Source organism: Muscardinus avellanarius (genome assembly GCF_963383645.1).
Source record: "Muscardinus avellanarius genome assembly, chromosome: 2".
Classification (NCBI taxonomy): Eukaryota; Metazoa; Chordata; class Mammalia; order Rodentia; family Gliridae; genus Muscardinus; species Muscardinus avellanarius.
The window spans coordinates 63,958,104-63,977,628 of NC_137787.1; the positions used below are offsets into that span (position 1 = coordinate 63,958,104).

Below are 19,525 nucleotides of genomic sequence, written 5' to 3' on the forward strand. Positions count from 1 at the left end.
TTTTGATAATCATTAAGCTGTGTGTAACCTATTTCAGAAGTGTTTTAAAATGAGGTTCACATTTTTTGAACAAGGGAAAAAAAATCCCAAAATTGCATTTTGCCATTACAGACTCATACATAAGGAAAGGTTGTGTTTTCTAAGTGACAATTGTTAAGACATAATATTCGAAATCAGTATTTAATCATTATAATGAGGTATTGTTTAAATATAACCACCTTTAGATTATTCATAGTTTAATTAATATACTCATTATGAAAATCTTCGAATCAGATATTTGATGAACTACTTGTCAGTAACAAGGCAGCATTAATTAGGCCTATATTGAGATTAACATTTTTTAAAAGTACAACCGCTTATAATTATAATAGAGCCTAACTAAAGACCGCCTTCCTTGAGCTAAAACTAATAATTTCTCTATTTGAACTGTTAGCAAGAGATTATTAAATTAGTATAAGCTAATATCTCAAAGTATTAAAATCGGCTTGACCAAACAGATTTTTGTCTGTGGCTTGAGCCGCTGGGCCCTGTCTGTTGTCTGGGGGGTCTGAGTCAGATGTGTGCGAGAAATGTGCCCCCTAGTAAAATCACATATCCCAGGGGGAACCGAGCCCAGCCTCTCAGCCCAAGCTCCTGAGCCTAACCTGAAAAATTGGTTCCCTTTCTGCTTTGAGACCTTTGGGTTCTTGTGCACGCTGGTCTCTGAGTTCTGATCTTTACCATTAGCGCTATTTCTGAGGGCTGCCTGGATAGGAAAAGCCCCAATTCCAGGCTCAGAATGGGCGTCTGGGTCCCCGGTTTTATCCTGCACCACCTCCTCTGCTTCTTCCATTAAACCACCCCCAACCCCCCTGCCACGTCCTCCCCTCCCCTTCCCAAAGGGCGTCTGAAGAACCCGACACATCTGATCTTTCACCAGCACCAATTGAAAAATGGGTGCTTGTCACAACACAGATCACTGCCTTCCAGGCTGTGATCCCGGCCGCACTCCGCAAAGGGTCCCCCAAAGGCAGAGAAGGTAGAGACGGCAAAGAAGGACCAGCCCGCACGGGCAGCAACGTCCAAAGGCCGGTGCAAGGGAAGCAGGAAGCAGGCAAAGGGCTGAGCGCGGGACCGCGGGGGGGGGGGGGGGGGGGGAAAGTCTGTTTAGCCTGCAGGAGCCTTCTGGAGCGAACTAAATCCCAAACTCTTCCCGCGGTGCCCTACACTAGGCTGGCTTCTGGACTTTGTGGCTGGAAAGGATGCACTGTGCTTGCATGTGGTCAGCTTTAGGTTGCAGGAGTCCACTAAGTCTGGCTCTCTCTGCCTCGGCACCTCCATTTCTTGGTGTGCAGAGGAAAAAAGAAAAAGAAAAAAAAAAACCTGAGCATGAGGAAAGTGTTTTTCTTGCTTTGGGAGGGGGGGTGGGGGTAGTTCCTAGGACTGTGCCTTGTCCCTGGAGTTCCTGGGCTGGGGAAGGGGGTGGCTTGGTGGACTCATTCTCTTGCCCCTGCCAGGGCAAGCAAAAGCTGGGAGGCCAGATCCCGGTGATAGCTAGAGGATGCAGCAGGGTGTCTGCTTCCAGGACCCCAGTCTCCAGACCCAGTGCCTCTGCACTCTGCTTTCCTCTCAGAGCCAATGCTCACCACTTTCTTGGTTCCTCAGCCCTGGGCTCTGCCCTGAGGTACCTGCTCCTGAGCCCCTTCCCTGACCCTCTCTTAGGCACTCTGTCTCCATCCCTTTAACTCAGGTAGGAATCAGACACCTTGGCGGCTGAGGAGCAAGGCAAAGACAGGCCCATTGAGGCACCCCACAGGCCGTGGGGTGATATCCTGATGTGTCTGGAGTCAGGTACCCACAACCTGTCCCAGATAAGTAGCTGTTCCCCCATCAGTACCCAGACTGAGAATCCGGCCTGGGGGCCTCCTCTGCCACCCTCCCCCCACCACAGCACAGGAGAGAGAAATTCTTTCTTGAAACCATAATTTTACTGTCTCAAAGAAACTTTATAACTTATTTACAAAGTTCTTTTTTCCCCAGGATACAAATCAATAAGTTAACATTCTCAATATAAAACTAAACTTTGACATAGAGAACACAAAACACGGTTGATTTTTCAATTGATCACATCTTCCAAATTTCACAAGTAAAATGTCAAGATTCTCATTTCACAAAAGCATCGGGTTTTACAGCCACATACAACAGAACGGAAAAAGTCTAAGCTTGTGCAACATGTTTACAGGACAGTAATAATAATAATAACAATAATAATATGTACAGCTATTAGATCCTGCACTGGAGACTGTGTTCAGTGTGGGTGGTGACTGGCATTATTCCGTGGTCAAACCTCTGGTTATTGGTGTAAAGCTGTTTTTGTCTCACTTTAAAGTCCCCTGAATTAGGGTGCTTGCTCACTTTTGCCTATTTTCTCTGTTGCCCCACTGGTCCTTTCTGTTTCCATCCAAATTAGAATTTCCTTCTTGTCCAGGCAAAGCAGCCAAGCATTTGGAGATGACAATATCCTGTTGACTTCATTTTTCTCTCATTTGTTATTATTTTAATAATAACAGACATGTAAAAATGGCAAATCATTTGGCTTCAACCACTTCATACCAGTGAAATACAAAAGTTACTGTATACGTTAAAAATCACTATGTCCTCCTTGTTCATTTTCCGGGTGCATTTAAGGTAAACAGTATGTTTGGACAGTGCGCTTTGCGCGCCACGGAACCTGAAATTGGCAAACACTCAGCCTCAGGGGAAGTCCACTTTTCAATAAATAAAACCCCTCCCTCCAATTTCCTTCAGTTCTCAAACAAGCTACACAGGTGGTCAGGCAGGGCCCGGGAGAAGGCCCCAATGGGCCCACCGTCCCAGGATCCGGAGATTTGAGTCCCGGCAGACCCCGTGTGGCTCAGACCTGGTGACTTTTTGCAGAGGCCGCAGAATAAGAACAGACGGATGAGGACCTTGACTCAGCGCACGGACAGAGCACAAGGAGACGAGACGGACGGGACAGAAAGAGCTTTTGAATTCCCTACACTGTTTTGCTTTGCTTTGCTTTTCCTGACAGTCTCGCGAAGCTGAGGGTCTCAGGGTCGGGGTGAGCGGGTTGGTCTCGCGGCCCAGGCTGTCTCGGGTGGCTGCTTGCGCTCCCTGGCGAGGGTGCGGTGGGAGCGCGCTGGGGAGTCGCTGGGTCGGACATCCAGGGCTCCGAGGAGGCGGCGGCGGGCATCAGGCCTTCACCGTTCTTTCTTTCCTTCTGGGCCCTTCTCCGGGCTCAGGGCGCATGGGCGGGGTAGGTGGACCTGGAGGCGGAAGGGGCCCGGGCCAAGGGAGACGGGAAGAAGGCCGGAGGGTGCTGGTGGACCGCCTCACATGAGCTGGGGCTGCTGCATAGCTTCTTGGTGCGCTGAGGGGTACCACGACGTGTAGCTGGGGATGTAGGAGCCCGCGCTGCCGCCTGAGCCCTTCCCGGAGGAGGAGTTAGGGTTCCAGCCAGGCGGCACGGGTGGGGAGCCCGCAGACAGGGCCCGGCCGTTGGCCAGCGCGCTGCCCTCCAGAGCCGCCCCGCCCTGTTTCATCAGCTTCTTGAACTTGGAGCGCTTGTTCTGGAACCAGATCTTGACCTGCAAGATCGGACAACAGCATGACTCAGGCCGAGACCACCGCGCCCACCGAGACCGCGGGGAGGAGAGAAGGGACTCCCGGGAGGTCAGAGAGGGAGCCTGCGCTTCCCTGCCAAGCGAGTAGCTCCCTGACCGACGCCTCTGGGGCTGGAAAGCGGGGCCGCCGCCGCCGGTCAGCAGGCCCTGCTCTCTTAGCACCCAGGGGGGCGTGGTGGGAAGGGACCCGCAGGGTGTTCAGACCTTGCTTGCTGGTGGCCCAGTCGGACCCTGGCTACCTTCTGCGGAAGACGTGGCGCCTGCACAACACGCACTTCCAATATCAATCAATATCAATAAATGAATAAAAAACCTAGATAGGAGTGGAGGAAGTTTATTTGCAATCGGGCCGCCTTCTCTTTCTGCCCTTGAGTGAATTGGGGACTTGACTGAGGAGGCCACAGGGTTTTGTTGAACTTTTCTTTGGACTGAAACCAACCTTTCCCTAGGGTCTGTTTGCTTTTCCCTGCTACAATCCAAATCCCGGACCGGACGTTGGAAATCCGCGCCAGCGGTGGCCAGAAAGCCCAGGAACTCCCCGAAGTCATAGAGAAACCCCGGGAAGGAAAGTCTCGTTTCTTCTCTAGGGCCTGGGACTTGCGAGGTGAGAAGAAAGAGGAAAAGATCCCCGACGCCACCCGGTAAGGAGGAGGAGGAGGGAGACAGAGACGCGGGCCCAGCCCAGAGTGATTAGCCACACACTTTAAAGGCAAAGGAGGGATTAAGTCCCTCGGCTATTGTTCCAGTTGTTCGGGCACGCGTGACCTCAGAATCCCCAAACAAAACGTCGGGGGAAATCCTTGCTGCTCGCTAAGCATTGTTCTGGGACCAGGCGGCAGACAAGTCGGTGTGCAGAAACCAGCCACCGAGCTAGGACCGAGAGAATGAGGGAGGGAGGGAGGGAGACGCTGGGAGCCTGAGGCGGACACACAGACGCAGACACACGCTCACACCCAACCCAGAGGCCCCGCGAGCTAGGGACGCAGCCGGGCTCTGGCCGGCCGCGGGAAGCCTGGCTTGGCGGAGCGGCGGCGGCGAGGTACCTGAGTCTGCGTGAGTCCCAAGGAGGCCGCGAGCTCCGCCCTCTCGGGTAGAGCTAAGTACTGAGTTTGCTGGAACCTCCGGTTCAAAGCCTGCAACTGCAAACTGGAATAAATTGTCCTGGGTTTGCGGATCTTTTTCCCCTTGCCATTGAAGCGCACTTCGCCGCCTTCTACCACCGTGCTCTTCTCCGAGTCCGCCCCTGGAGGGACAGCAGAAGCGGGGCCGTGGTTAACGCGCAGGACTGCCTTTCGTGCGGAGAGACGAGAGCGAGAGGCTACCCAGGGGACGGCAGAGAGAACGTTCAAGAAATTCTGAAAGCCTGGGAAGGGTCCCCCAAAGCCCGAGGGCCAGGCCGGCTGCGGCGGGCCGGATGGGGCCCGTTCCCGAGAGCACAGCTATTGCCTTTGCAGGGAAAGTTTGCTATTTTTGCAGGCGGTAGTTGAGGTTTAATTACCCTTAATTGCATACATTGTTTATAGCGCTACGCAATAAATAATTACCGAGACTAATACGTGCACGTGTGGGTTTCTGTTTTCCAGCAGGGCATTCTGTGCTCCGCGCACCGAGCCGCTCAGAGGCCCAGCCAGTGCCAGGAGACGCACTCGGATTTATCCTTCGCTACATTGTTGTGAATTGGGCGGATTTAAAAATTTTTTCTTTGCTATGACAAGGATCCATAGAGTGATATCCGAAACCTGCACTGCTCCCTCGCCCTCCCCACCCCCACCCACCTCTATCTGCCCCTCTCCTCTAGTCTTCCCTCTCTTTCCCCCTCCCCTTTCTCCCTCTCTCCTCTCCTTCTCTCCCTCTCCCTGGCAAGCGCACGTACCTGGGTCCTCCAGGCGGCTCTGGGCGAGGCTGGCGCTGCCCGGATAAGACTGCACCGAACTGATGTAGGGGCTGGACGCGTGGCTGCTGACCGAGTTGACGTAGGGGTAGCCCAGCGGTCGGGAGAAGGACGAGGCCGAGCTGTAGGCACCGTCGGGCTGCGCATGGCCCGCCGAGTGTAAACAGTGCATGGAGTAGTGCCCGTGGGACATGGGAGAAGGAGACATTTGCTGGTTGGGCGGCCCAAACTCCATAAACACCGCCTTGCCCGACACGGGGCTGTTGAGACTTTCTGGCATGGTGGTCATGGTCATCTCTTCTCGCGGGGTCTGGGTGTGGGTCTTTCTCTCCTCTGCCTCCCTTTTGGGGGTCTCTATGTTTCTCAGGACAGGAAGGAACCCAATTTAAGCGGAACAGGGGTTTTCACTTTCCATTCATAAGAAAATGGAGTTTGTCTCTTTGAAAAGTCTAAGCATGATGCTCCCGAGCTCCCCAAACTCGGTTCAAAGCTTTGACTCAGCCAAGGTCATAAATATTCATGAGCTGGCGGAGCTGATTGGTCCGCTGTCTTGCATAATCACCGGGGATTGGTCCGAGACACTCGGGCTCCGCTGGACTAGAGCGGGCTAGGCGGCCGGGCCTCTGGAGAGACCGGTCCACACTCCCCGGCCAGGGCTTCTCTGCAACTGAGCGCGCCGTGCGGGGCGCACAATGGGCTGCGGCGTCGGTGCTGGGACCTCCGAGGCCCGCGGCTCTGCAGCCTCTCGCCTCCCTTGAGCGCTTTCCCCCCAGAAACCAGCCACCGGGTCCCCGCCGGCGCCCTCCTTCCCGCCGTCCCCACGCTTCGCCGGTCCCCGACGCTGGGAACCCGGGACCGCTTCTCGTCCCCGCTACCCACTCCGGCGCCGAGCTAGGGCGGCTCGAGGGTCAAGCCTTGGCTTCTGGGTCGCGGGGGGGCGTGCGGGGGGGGCGCCCAAGGCAGCCTCCGGACGGCAGTCCTCTGGAGTGGCCTGTGCCCAGCTCAGCGCCCTCCCGGCCGCGCCCCCCTGGCCCGGGTCCGCGGTGCCACATCCCGGGGGTCGGGGTTGGGGGGCCCTCCGGACCAACTCACAAGGCCGCCGCGCCGCCGCCGCCACTGCCGCTCCCAGGGGCCAGCTCGCATGGCTCCAGGCCCAGCCGGCCGCTCCAGCTCGTGGCTGCAAGGGTCTGATTAAAGCAGTGCGCGTGGAGAGCCAGGGACCCGCGCTTCTCCTCCCAGGAAAGGCGGCCGCACCGCCTCCCTCCCCCAACACACCCTCTCCCCGGCCTCCCCGCCCCCCCTCCCTCTCCTCTCCCTCGCGCCGCGCCCCGGGCTCACTCGCCCCGAGGGCGCAGCTCAGCGTGGGACGCGGGGCCGCGCTCAGGCTGCGAGAGCCGCCAACGCTAGGTGGTCATTTTCTGGCCTCCTGGGGTCTGCGAGAATAGCGGGGTCTAGGAGTCTTCGGGGAACACCAAAACCCGCTGCAAAACCAGGCCAGGGTAGAGCTGGAATATCTGCGCACAGACGGGTCTCTTTGTCACCCACCCAGGATCTTCCTCACCTCCAGGGGCCAAAGCCCGCACTGGGCGCCGGGCTGGCGGAGGCAACAGTTGCCCCGGCGCCTCTGTCTTCTGGGGTGTTATGCACAGAAAGTGCATAGAAGGGCCGTGACCCCCCCCCCGCGCCCCCGACACCACTGCCACGGCCACCCCACAGGCCATCCCACCGACCACCCTGAGGGCACCCCTCGGCCGCCCCACGGCCACCCCACGCGGCGCACGCGGCGCTGGCTGTTGGCTCCCCATCACGCCAGCCCCACGGTGAATCCCAAATTACTTTGTTAGGTAATTAGAAAGTGTTGATAATTATTTCTTTCATAATTTAGCGGTGTGACGGGAACGGGGAAATGATCTTGCGAAAGTTCACACGTGCAGCTGTATTAGTTACTGATTCATTTGATTAAATGGTAGTCTCAAGTGCTCAGATCCGCAGCTGAAGGCGCCCCATTAGCATAACACTGATGTTTAATTTTCATACGCATAATTAGCCATATATTTAACACTAATAGCAACACGCAGCCTTTCAGCGTTAAACAGCCGGGGATTTGATCTGGCCTGAGCTGAACCTTCGCCGCCGCACCTTCTCGTCTGGAGTGCGCAGCGATCACGGGACAAACCTCTGTAATCAACCGCGTTTTGGCAGAGGGAACACCAATAAAAATGAACATTCAAAACAAATTACATCGTTGCTGTCGTTACAGATATTAGTGAGAGGGGGGTTCTTTCTTTTTTTTTAACTTATGTGGCAGCAGCGCCTGTCCGTGGATTTCCTCTTTTGGATTAAGGGCGCGATGCTGGGGACAGAAATGTTTCATGCAGCGTCGTTGGAGCAAAAGAGAAAAACAAAAGCAAAAAAAAAAAAAAAAAAAAAAACCAACAACCCAATTCTCCAAACCAATAACGGGTTTGCCAACGCTTAAAAGATTTTTCCCCCCCTAATCACCAAACCACACGGCGAGGCTTTGTAGCAACAGCCAGTTAATGACTCCGCCACTAGACAACTCCCGGAGCCTCCCGGCCGTCTCGATTTCCCTGTCGCACTTGTGGTTTTAATTGCTTCTTTCTAGCGCATTTTTGGGCGTGGAGTGCCGTCCTGCGCGCTCGGCTCAGCCGCTCGGATGCCGCCCAAGCCCGGGTCCCTCGCGCGCGCTTCGAGGGCTCTGCCCACGTAAGTGATGGCCGCGGCGGCGCGGGGTCGAAGTTGGGGCTGGGGAAAGCGGGACTGTGGTCTCCGGAGCTCAGGGAAAGGCGTGCGGAAACCTGACGGCCGGGCCGCACAGGGCCAGTTTATCATACGAAATTGAGGGGGGCGGCACCTCGAAACGGTCTCCTGGGTGCTCGGTTCTTCTGAGCGAGATCAATGACTTTCCACTTTGTGCAAGGGGCTTGTTTGGACCTTGGGGACAAAGGTCCAGCACGCACACCCGCACACCCTCCGGATAAGGTTTCAAGGCTTTGCTTAATTTAGAATTGAATGGTATGTAGGTGAGGGAGTGTCTACACTAGAGAATTATTTCCTAACCCAGAGAAGCAGTTCTGGGAGGGTGGCTGAGCCGCTGCCCTCGGGCTTGGGGCAGACAACCCACCTCCGACCTTCTTCATGTGCCATCTTCTTTCTACTTTGTGATCCCTGAATGGATCTCGTCCAGGACCCCACACCTGTTATAAAATGCTGGCTTACCTAGATTTTTGTTTCAACTCTGAGAGGAAACAAAATTTTCCCATTGATACGGAAGGTTCAGGATTCCAAATAGAACTTCCTGGGGTCACCTCAGGACCCGGTGGCTGGTGGCATTAGCCTACCCCCACTTGTCTGGGATCCCTCTGCTCTGGTTTAGGTTGGAGGCCACCTCAGCTGGCCTAGGGCCTGGGAGGTATTAGAGGAGGTATTTTTAGGACCTACTTCTAATCTGAACTTCAAAGCATGTTAAACTAGTTGATTCTAATTCAAATTTGTTTCCTACAGAGCTGCATATTGGAGATTGTGTGTGTGTGTGTGTGTGTGATTTCATCCACACATCTTTAGGTTATTCATTTTAATAAATACGATTATATACCTGTCCCATAAATACCTCCACCTCCAAGTAATTTCTGCATGAGCAGCATGTTCACCCAGTGGTTGATAAAAATCCTGTGGTCCTAATAAAATGATCCTTAGGGAACCTCAGAGTAAACGGATCTGCAGGTTAAGGAAGCTGCAGTAACGGTTGAATTTGATTGCTCTAGAGGAGAAGTGAAATCATTCTACCAAATAACCTCCCAAAGTCAGCTGGGACCTGCTCCTCTCTAAACCCCAAATGTTGGGGGCAGATGCCTCAGCCTCTGAGCACCTTGCAAGCTTATCTATAGGTCTTATAAGTCCTCAGGCCCTCTCTCATCTTTTCTAGCTCTCAGACTCACTATCCCAAACTCTACATGCCAGAAGAAACCCAGCAAGAGGGCTGGGGGGTGGGCACGGAGAGGGTCCTGAGACAGGAAGAGCTGGAATCCATCACTTTCAAAGCCTGCTCAGAGTCCTCAGCTCTGTACACCCCCCCCCACACACACACTTTAGGTGTCTAGCTCCGAGTCTGCCACCAACACCATCTGTAGTGGCAACTGTAGGTGCCCACATTTCCTTAGAGCTTTGGGAGCCTAAGCTGATGGCAACTTTGCAAAGCCCATGTAAGAAGAAACAAGAGTTAATACAACCACTGGCCGTTAGACACCCTCCCTGGATATGTTTCTAAAACCATATCCAGAGGGCGGGCTTCCCTGGGAAGGTAGAGGCCAGTCTCTCCCCACCCTGCAGCCGGTTTGAAAGGTCCTGGGAAGGAAGAGTAAGAGGAGAGAGGTGCCTCATGCTGGACCGGTGGACCCTTGCTCCTGAAGCGGGATGGAGCTGCCAGCCTGTCGGAGAAGTTAACAGAGCCGGCCCCAGTACTAGCAAATGAGGCCCTCATCTTATATATGCCCACATCTCCTCAGGTGGGTGTCCTGTGGGCCTAAGGAATACCCGAGCTTCTGGGGCCCCTGCAAGGTCAGTCTGGAAGAGGTCAACTTAGAGATTAAACCGTCACCAAATGCCAGATACTGTTCACATCTGGGCAAGTGGGGTAGCAGTCCAGCATGCATGTGTGGGTGCCAGGATATGAGTGCCAGAGGAGGGTCTCAAACCAAACCCTGGGAAGGCCAGGAAGGACTGGTTGCAGGGGATCAGGAAATTCTGTTTCTGGACTATAAAAACTGTAGAGAGGAGCCAGGCCCAGGGTCTACAGAGAAGGAAGTGTCTGTAAGCCATGCTTCTGCTCTGGGGCTCATTTTTTTTTTTTTTTTTTTGTGATAAAGCCCTAGAAGGGGAAATAATGGGAAGGGCTGGAGTCCTGAGTCCCTGCTGGGATTGGCCTCTGGAAGCACCCTCAGGGCTTGGCCAATGTAAAATCTGCCAGTTAACAAAAGGATTAAAAAAATCCAGCTAACAGGTACAGAATTTTCTTTCTCTGCGCATATGTAAGGAAGTTCAGAGACTTAAAAATGGCCACCTTCGTTCTCCCCTTTGTAACTATCAGACGAAAGGACCACAAACTTGATGGTTTGATTTTTTTTTTTTAATTGTGGCAAAGTGTGGGCAAGAAAAACGAAAAATTGTGGTTTTTCCCAAAGGAAAGCAGCTCCACTCCTCTACAGATGCACGGGGAAGCCGAGCAGGGCCACAAGCCGCCACCGCCTGCAGGCTTCAGATCTGAGTCCCCAACTTTGCCCCTCACCACCGCCTAGGGTGCCGGGCAGGGTACTGCGCTCCCGCCGCGCCGCTCCGCCTGTAAAAGGGCACCGGCCTCTGTGACCTTCAGGCCTCTTCTCAGGCTTCGTGGGGCAGTTTGGTCAGGATCTTGGCGCCCCGCGATGTGATGAGGACTGTGTGCTCGAACTGCGCGGACCTGAAACCCACACAGAGGTGGTCAGGTCGCGCACTAGCGCTGAGCTGCAGCCCAGCTCCAGCGCCAGCTGACCCCTCTCCCTTTCCCCAACAATTTAAAACCAACAGTGCAAAAGCAAACACCTTTGGTTGTCTAGGGAAACCGCGGTCCATGCATCCTCCAGGACTTTAAATTCAGGGGATCCCTCGGTGATGATTGGCTCTGTAAGAGGGAAAGTATTTACTGCGGTGATTTCATCAGATTCCTGTCAAACATTGTTTCAGCTGATTATGAGCACAAGGAGGAGAGGTTATGAGAGAGGGGGAGTGAGAGAATGAATGAATGAACGAATGGGGAGGTTCCCCCTCCCTTCGAGTGCTTCACCCACGGGTTCATGTTGTCATCTTGCAAGGGCTGTTAATTGATGTTGCTTACATAGTATACTACAAACTTAACAGTAGGAAGAGGAAATGCTACAGCATTAAAAAAATGTATTAAGTTGCCTAGTTCGTAATTTTTTAGAGAAAGAAGGGCATTTTAATCAAGCCTTAATTAGGACCCCGTGGATAATAACCACCCAAACACTAGTCCCTCTTATAAATACCAGTCAGTTTTTAAAAAAATATTTAAAATTTTAAAACATGCTCAAAATGTTCATTAATCAGCAAATAACAATTTTCTTATTTCACCCTAATTGCTTCTCCATTAAATCCCACAGTCAGAAATATGAGGTCTTCCTGGCCCTAGGTGATTGGAATTTGGTGGCGACACCAATCACACCATCGCCAGGGGTGGGCCACCGGAGAGCACACCGCCACTTGCTGACAGGGAGCAAGGGACGAAATGGCCTCTAGTTACTGGGTGTTAATGAAAAAACAAAACAAAACAAAAAGCCAAACACCACATTATGCTGGTTACAGAATTAGAGGTTGGAGAGTTGCATCTCCTAAATGTGTCGGCAAGCATCTGATTTAGGAAGATGAGGCTCAAGGATATTATTTAACCCAATTTACTATGCATCTGAATTATTTCATCATGCTGATTGGCTTTATTAGTTCTTGTGACTGCTGACCTAGGCTGGTGACACAGACTCCCCAAAGAGGGTCTCAGCATTTACCTATGGTGAAGGCCATTCCCTCTTCCATGGGCAGATCATTGTCATTGGCTGTAAAAAGAAAAAAAATGGAGTGGGGGTAAGAATAAGAAACTAGGAAGGCAGAGAAAAAAAGAATTAGGGGAGTTGGGGCTGCTTTCACAAGTTGGTCATTTTATGTCTTCTTTTAGGAGAAAGAGTAGAGGTAACTGGATTCCTGGCTGTACCTAGGAGTTAAACACAGGTGTCTGGGCCTCAATCTTTGCAGCATCTGTGCTCTGGGTCAAGCCTCCCCACCCCCAAGAGTTTGCCAAGGCCTGGCAGGAATGGCCTAGGTGTTTTACACACCCAAAGGACTCCCTCCTACCCCCTCCTGTGTACCCAGGTCACATGCTGCTAGACCTCCTGGCCTCACGTGGTACTGGGTCTCTGTCCCCCAAAGTTACCCCAAAGAGAAAAAAATTGGGGGGAAGGATGCAAAGGAAGGGCCGCATTCTGATGTACAGTCTGGAGCAGGAGGCTGGGGCTCCATTTTCAAGTAATTCAACTCTAGACATCTGGCACTGGGGAGGGGAAATAAGGCTGACAAGCTCTCCCTGTGCTTAGCTAGATGTGTGTGTGTGTGTGTGTGTGTGTGTGTGTGTGTGTGTGTGTGTGTGCGCGCGTGCATGTTGTACTGGGAATTGAACCCAGGGGCACTCCACCTCTAAGCTATACCCCAACCCCCCTTTTTTCATTTTTTATTGTTTTGTGGTACTGGGTATTGAACCCAGGGCATTCTACCTCTGAGCTATATCCCTGGCTCTATTTTATCTTTTATTTTGAAATAGGCCTCACTAAGTTGCGAAGGGTCTCACAAGTTGCTGAAGCTGGCCATGAACCTGTGATCCTCCTGTCTTAAGCCTCCCAAGTACTGGGATTACAAGCATATGCCACTAGGCCTTGCTCCCTTTTTATTATTATTGTTATTGTTATTATTTTGTGGGACTGGGGATGAAACCCAGGGACCTTCTGTCTCCTAGCTATACCTCCAGACCTATTTTATATTTTAATTAGAAACACGGTCTCACTAAGTTGCTGAGAGCCTCAAGTAGCTGAGGCTGGCTTCAAACCTGTGATCCTCCTGTCTCAGCCTCCCAAGTACTAGGATTACAAGTGTGTACCACCATGCCTGGCTCCATTTTTATTTTAAAATAGGGTCTCAATAAAGTTGCTGCACACTGCCCTTGAACCTGTGATCCCCCCATCTCAAGCCTCCCAAGTACCAGTGCACCCCACTGTATCAGCTTCCCCTAGACCTCTTCTGAGCTACCTCTTGACCCAAAAGGGTTCTGTCCTTGTGGGTCTTTAGGATCCCCTATGGGTTCCAGGCAGTAATTCCTCTAGGTGCCACTCCTACCTCAAGTGCAAAGGTCAAGGTTCCAGGACCAACTTTCCTTGGTTCCTGTCCAAATGTGCACCCCCTGGGGCTCCTTCATATAGCTGCTTCCTATCTTAACCCAAATCTTCCCACCATTTTGGGCCCACTCCTGCCTGCTAACGGTAGGGTGCACACCAGGCAGTAAAAACAGGAGATTCTGGGGATGAAATACAAGGGTGGGCATAATCTAGAAATCACTAAATAGTACATGCTGCTAAATACATCAGCTGTCAACGCTGTGTAGGACATAATGAAGTTTAACCACAACAGTCAGCGGTTAGAAAAGGGGGCAGAAAAAAAAAAAAAACAAAAAACAGAGAACAGTCATATGTGCCTGCGGCTGGCACATTGATGCAGTGGCATTTCGTTTTCAGTAAGTTTTTCTAGACAAATATCCCTTGTGCTTTCCAGCCATGCATTTTACCTTCAGAAGACAAAAATCAAAGCAAACCTTATTTGGGGATTGAAACTGCTGAGATCTTAAGCCAGATGTGGTGGCACAGGCTTGTAATCCCAGCATGTGGGAGGCTGAGACAGGAGGATTGTGGTTCACAGCCAGCTTCAGCTACTTAGTGAGTCCATAGGGAGACACTGTTTCAAAATAAAGAATAAAAATAAATAAAAAAAAAGAAAGAAACTGTTGGGATCTGAGAATGAAGTAGAAGCCGGGCGAGGTGGTGTACGCTTGTAATCCTAGCATTTGGGAGGCTGAGACCGGAGGATCGCAGTTCGTGGACAGCCTCAGCTACTTAGTGAGGCCCTGTTTCAAAATAAAAGAATAAAAAAATGGGGCAGGGGTGTAGCTTGGAGGTCAAATGCCCCTGGGTTCCATCCCCAGACCTGCAAAAAAAAAAAAAAAAAAAGAAGTAGATATCTACCTGCCCCCCCCCCCCACACACAGTAAGATAATGTGGATTCGAAGAATGAGGAGCTTTAGGAACAAAACTGCTTTATCTGGACGCACTCAATAAACAGCTTTCCAAATTAATTTTCTTACCATGATGCCAAATTTCTGGATGTCCATGAAAGTAAGATCCTATTCCATGTCCCACAAAATGTGGACAGACTTGCAAACCATTCTGGTGAGTTATGCGGCTTTAAAAATGACCAAAATATATTTAATTAAATTAGATAAGTTTTAGTGCACTTAAGATAAAAAGAAAATCACTTTAAGATATTCTCTGAAAAAAAAAAAAAAAAAAAGGCTGGGTGTGGTGACACACACTTGTAATCCCAGAATTCTGGAGGCTGAGACAGGAGAAATCAAAAGTTTGAAGCCAGCTTCAGCAACTTAGTGAGACCCTGTGTCCAAATAAAATAATAAAATAGGTATGGGGGTGTAGCTGGGAGATATAAGGCCCCTGGTTTTCAACTCCAGTACCATACAACAAAAAATCAGTATTTAGGATCATTAATGTTTTTGTCTGCCTGCCTGCCTTCCTTCATTCTTTCCTGCTGGGGATTGAACCCAGGACCTCGCATATGCTGGACAAGCACTCTACCACTGAGCTACATATCTCACCCTTTTAAAAAATTTTATTTGAGCCGGGCGTGGTGGCGCACGCTTGTAATCCCAGCGCTTGGGAGGCTGAGACAGGAGGATCGCACAGGTTTGAAACCAGTCTCAGTTACTTAGTGAGGTTCTCAGCAACTTAGTGAGACTGTTTCCAAATAAATTATAAATTCTTGCCTCAACCTCCCCAGCAGCTTGGATTACAGGTGTGTGCCACCACACCCAGTTTAATGTTTTCTTTATTCTGAAGTAATTTTAAGTTTTGCAAATGCTTGTTACAACTCCCTTGAATATATGAAGAAAGAAGGTATATATCTAACACGGTAGTTTGAGCCATCTATCTCAGTAAAGCACTTAGGGTCACTTTAGATAAGAAGTGAATATGCACACACACGTACACATTGATGAGCATGACTATGATGCAGGCTATAAAACCTACTGGTTATTGTGGTTTTATGGGTAAACTGATGAGCAAACAACTACTGATTTGGGAATTAAACAGAGAAGAAAGTTACAATTTAGAATTATGACTTTCTACTTCTACGATGTTCTTTACTAGGATTTATTTCAAAATGTCACACATTTCACAAAGATGCTCATATATAAATCAAGTCTGTTTTGTCAATTTTCTTGAACTGCTCCAAAACTGATCACTTTGGAGTTCTACTCAAGACCTATAACATTAACGAAATTAATTAATTTATTAATGAAATTAATAAAGAATGCTTTTTCACCATTCTGACGCTTAAGCCAGTATTGTGGCTCCTAACTCCTAATGCCTCATTAGCTCCGTCTACGTGCACATGTTTTGCGTTTCATCTTTCCCTTATAGATGAAATCTAGCACTTAGAATCCAACCCTAGAATTTTCATCTACAAGGCTGAAAAGTTTGCTGAAATCAGGTAAAGGTGTTTATTTCTGGAGACATCGGACTGATGTGATTTATATTTTCACGTGAAAGAAGAGCGCAGTGCCCCCAACCCCACCTGTACAAATGGACTGAGATCGATAAAACTATTATAATTCCTAACAAACCTAAAGTTTTAGCTCTCAAACTAGTTTCCCACAGACTCTAGGTTTAGTTTAACATGAACCCTTTAAGCCAGTGTGTGTGTGTGTGTGTGTGTGTGTGTGTGTGTGTGTGTGTGTATGTGACTGAGGACCAAACTCAGGGGCATTCTACCTCCAAGCTATACCTCCTGCACAATTTTATTTTATTAATTTTAAAATAGGGCCTCACTAAGTTGTTGAGGCTGCTCTCAAACCTGTGATCCTCCTTTCTCAGTCTCCCAAATACTGGGATTACAAGCACGTACCACCGCACCAGGCTAGCCAGTATCTTTATGGACATCTGTGTCCATATGCATTAACAATATTTTTAGCTAGATTTGTATGGTATTTTCACTTAGATTAGGATGTCACTATAATCAGCAGATGAACAGCTTCTCATTGAAATCTAATTTTGATGTAATTGATAATGCAGAAATAGGTAAACTATGCATGTGCTGAGGACAGGAATGAGTCAATGTTTTTAAGTCTAAGTTCTCCTAATTATGGTTATTTCTGTGGGTCTTTGCACTGTAGGCAGGAGGTAAAAGAGCTTTTCCAAGGTGTTTATATTTGTTCCACACAATTTCTGAAGAAATAGGATGGAGAATGGATAGAGGATATAAGATGATTAAATAAGTCATTATAATCTAGATTAGATTAAAAAAAAAAGAATGAGCTCAACCTAAACCTGAAAATTATGTTAGTTCAGTCCTAACAAACCTCAGTGATCTGAAAAGCATTCAATATAAACAATTTTCTTTTCTTTAAAAAAAAAAAGGGCTAGCATTTCCCTCCCCTCCAAGGATCCAACTGATTGGCAGGCGTCACAGCTACATCTTAAATGTGTGTTACAATGGCAATCTTCATTTTAATTTCCGATGAGAGAAAGAAGAAAGCCCACTCTGAAAAAACCCTCGGGGTCCCTCCCCCCATCATACCTCTCATTCCTCTTCATAAAGGAAGCTGTGCAATTACTAGGTGGCTAAAGATATCTGAGTGCATCCTCCTACAACAATTTGCTCCCTGGGTCCTGCTAGAACTTCTGGCTACCGGAGTATCATAGAATCTATGTGTCAGGGATACAGAGGTCAAAGGATTTCACAGCCGGGTAAGAAAGGAAAAGAACAGGACAAATTTCCCTCAGTTCCTTGGTTGAGCACCCATCTCAACGCTTGATTCTCAAGAGCTAAGCATATACTTCTGTCTGCTTTTCAGGGTATTTTCTTTTGGGGTTGGTAGTTTGTTTTTAACTTACACTTACTAGAACTAAATGGGATAAAAATCTCGTTAGTGTTCCTAATTGCAGTTTAAAAGCATGCCCTTTCTCCTATTTTTGTTTTCCCACCGAGTGATCTTTACCTTTCCACTATTTCTGGATACACAGTGAGCACAGATTATTTACCTGATTGTAGAGCTTAAATGTGATTCCACAGAGACAATCCAAACTCCACTCCTCTAACTCGAAAGCAAGTAAGTGCTGGTCCCCCTAACTGAGGCATAGGGGTGGGGCATGCACCGCCCTCTTGACTGTTCCGTTGGGGAAAATAGAAATAGCAGGCCGGGCAGGAGTGTCCAAGAAGGGCCGCAGTTGCTCCTCAACACCAGCCACCACTGCAGGGCCATGACCTGCCTCTGATCAGAGCACAGGGTTTTCTTGCCCTGAACGTATCACAGGTGAAATCTTTCTTCTCTCTGCTGAAATCTACTGAACAGAACTCTCCTGATATTAGTGTTTCTGTTCTGAATTTCCTCTAACTAAATATCCTCTAAGACAGCATGATACCTACCTATGAGCCCAGCACTTTTATGATTTGAAGCTTTTCATATGGAATATTGGGGGAGAGAGAAGAGGAAGAAGGTGGATAAAGGTAGTTTGTGAACTCACTTTTCAATTATACTGTGTTATATATAGTTCATGTTTCTGTTAGAGTTTATAGTTGAAAGAGAAATTTCTTTTAATCAATTTCATCTTGTGACTATTTAGTTTAATTCTCTTCATGAAGCAGGTGGACTCAACTATAAGTGTTGTCTAGATAAATAAAATTTCTTAATATATTTCAACCACTTTTTGTGACTAATATACATTCCCCAAGAGGGCAGAGAAGTACTATGTTTAAGTATATGTGCTTATAAAAATCAAAATGCACATGGAAATAGTTTTGGTTTTTTTTTTTTTTTTTTACCATTTTTACATGAATCCTATAAGCAACTCTAATCTCCAAAGGGTCACATCTCTAATAAAGGATTGTGAATGGCACTTATGCTGATTAAGTTAAAGAATTTCACTTTAATCATTCTAGATTTTAATTTAAGTAGTAGTATTTGAATGAAGGGATGCAAAAATTTAGGGATTCCCTCTAATAAAAGGAATGTTTAAGTACAATTAGTAATATTTTTGAAAGCCAACAACTGTTTTCCAAAAGTGGTACTTTTTTTTTCAAACTGGATCACAAATTACTGTGTTTTTCTTACAATAGAACTGAACTTTTATTTGAGGTTTTCTGTTTCTGAAAAGCAGACATGATGGATTGAAATAAAAGATAATTTATTGCAATGCTTACTTTCATGTGCAGAGAGAAGCAGTGTAATTGTAATTTACAGTAGCTGTCAAGAAAAATCCATCAGAGATGACATTAAAATGACTTATTTTGCCTGAACCACTTATTGTTTAAATGTGCATAATCTAATAGAAAGAGATTATTTTTAAAAAATCAGCTTTATATTGTTCTAAATTAATATCAAAACATATACTTATGAATTAAACATTAAAAACTATGTATTGATACTTTCATCATGACATTTTCAACTATAAGTTTACATTATTTTTATTGAGCTGTCATATATTTGTGATGTATGAAATCTACACATTTTTAAAAGTCTCAAACATACAGATAATATAACCTAGAGAATGTAGCAAAAACAAAGAGTTAGAAATATTTTAAAGCAAGTGGAGGAACAGCGAGTATAACAACTCCATAGTAACGTGGCCTAAGAGCACTAGGCATCCCTCGCAAAGCGAAAAGGTGCAGAAAGAATTGTTCTCAAGAAATCCTCTTGGCTGATACTTTTTCAGAGACACTAGCCCATTCTTTAGGTTTCACATGAGAATTTCAAATTTTCCTGTAGTGATCTAGAGGTTCTGAGTAACATAACTCTAATACAAGCTGTCTGAATGTTCTTTTCAGAGTGCAGCAGCGCAGGAAGGCTATGCAAAAGATGCTGAATATCTTAAAATACATGAGACCAAGTTGAAAGATGTTTGTAAACCCTTGGTCTGTAAAGATTTCAAGTACTTTTGGCTCAAAGGTGGATATCATTTGTTTATTTACTCCCTTGAGATTTTGCCTGAATAAGAAAAGGCAAAATAATAGATGTCCAGAAACACTGCTTTCACACATCAGAACAAACATTTGTTAGAATCGGGGCCAGTTTCCTCGCCAGTGGCAGACATAACCCATC

General features: G+C 48.2%; 2 protein-coding genes across 2 annotated transcripts in view; both read right to left on the reverse strand.

The window, feature by feature from the left end:
• Positions 1 to 3,353: 3,353 nt before the first annotated feature.
• On the reverse strand, positions 3,354 to 5,851 carry DLX1 (distal-less homeobox 1; the record flags this gene model as incomplete). Its single annotated transcript, XM_080689257.1, has 3 exons — positions 5,518 to 5,851; positions 4,688 to 4,887; positions 3,354 to 3,608 (listed from the first exon to the last, which is right to left on the reverse strand). The coding sequence occupies exons 1-3, from the start codon at positions 5,828 to 5,830 to the stop codon at positions 3,354 to 3,356; spliced, it is 768 nt and encodes a 255-aa protein (XP_080545383.1). The 5' UTR covers positions 5,831 to 5,851.
• A 5,081-nt stretch (positions 5,852 to 10,932) lies between these two features.
• METAP1D (methionyl aminopeptidase type 1D, mitochondrial) overlaps positions 10,933 to 19,525 on the reverse strand; it is a gene marked incomplete at both ends in the record, with an annotated part of 95,537 nt that continues 86,944 nt past the window's right edge. Inside the window, 4 exons of the mRNA XM_080690345.1 lie at positions 10,933 to 11,011; positions 11,134 to 11,212; positions 12,108 to 12,155; positions 14,501 to 14,598. Of these exons, the coding sequence (XP_080546471.1) occupies positions 10,933 to 11,011; positions 11,134 to 11,212; positions 12,108 to 12,155; positions 14,501 to 14,598 (304 nt within the window). The remainder of the gene's footprint in view (positions 11,012 to 11,133; positions 11,213 to 12,107; positions 12,156 to 14,500; positions 14,599 to 19,525) is intronic.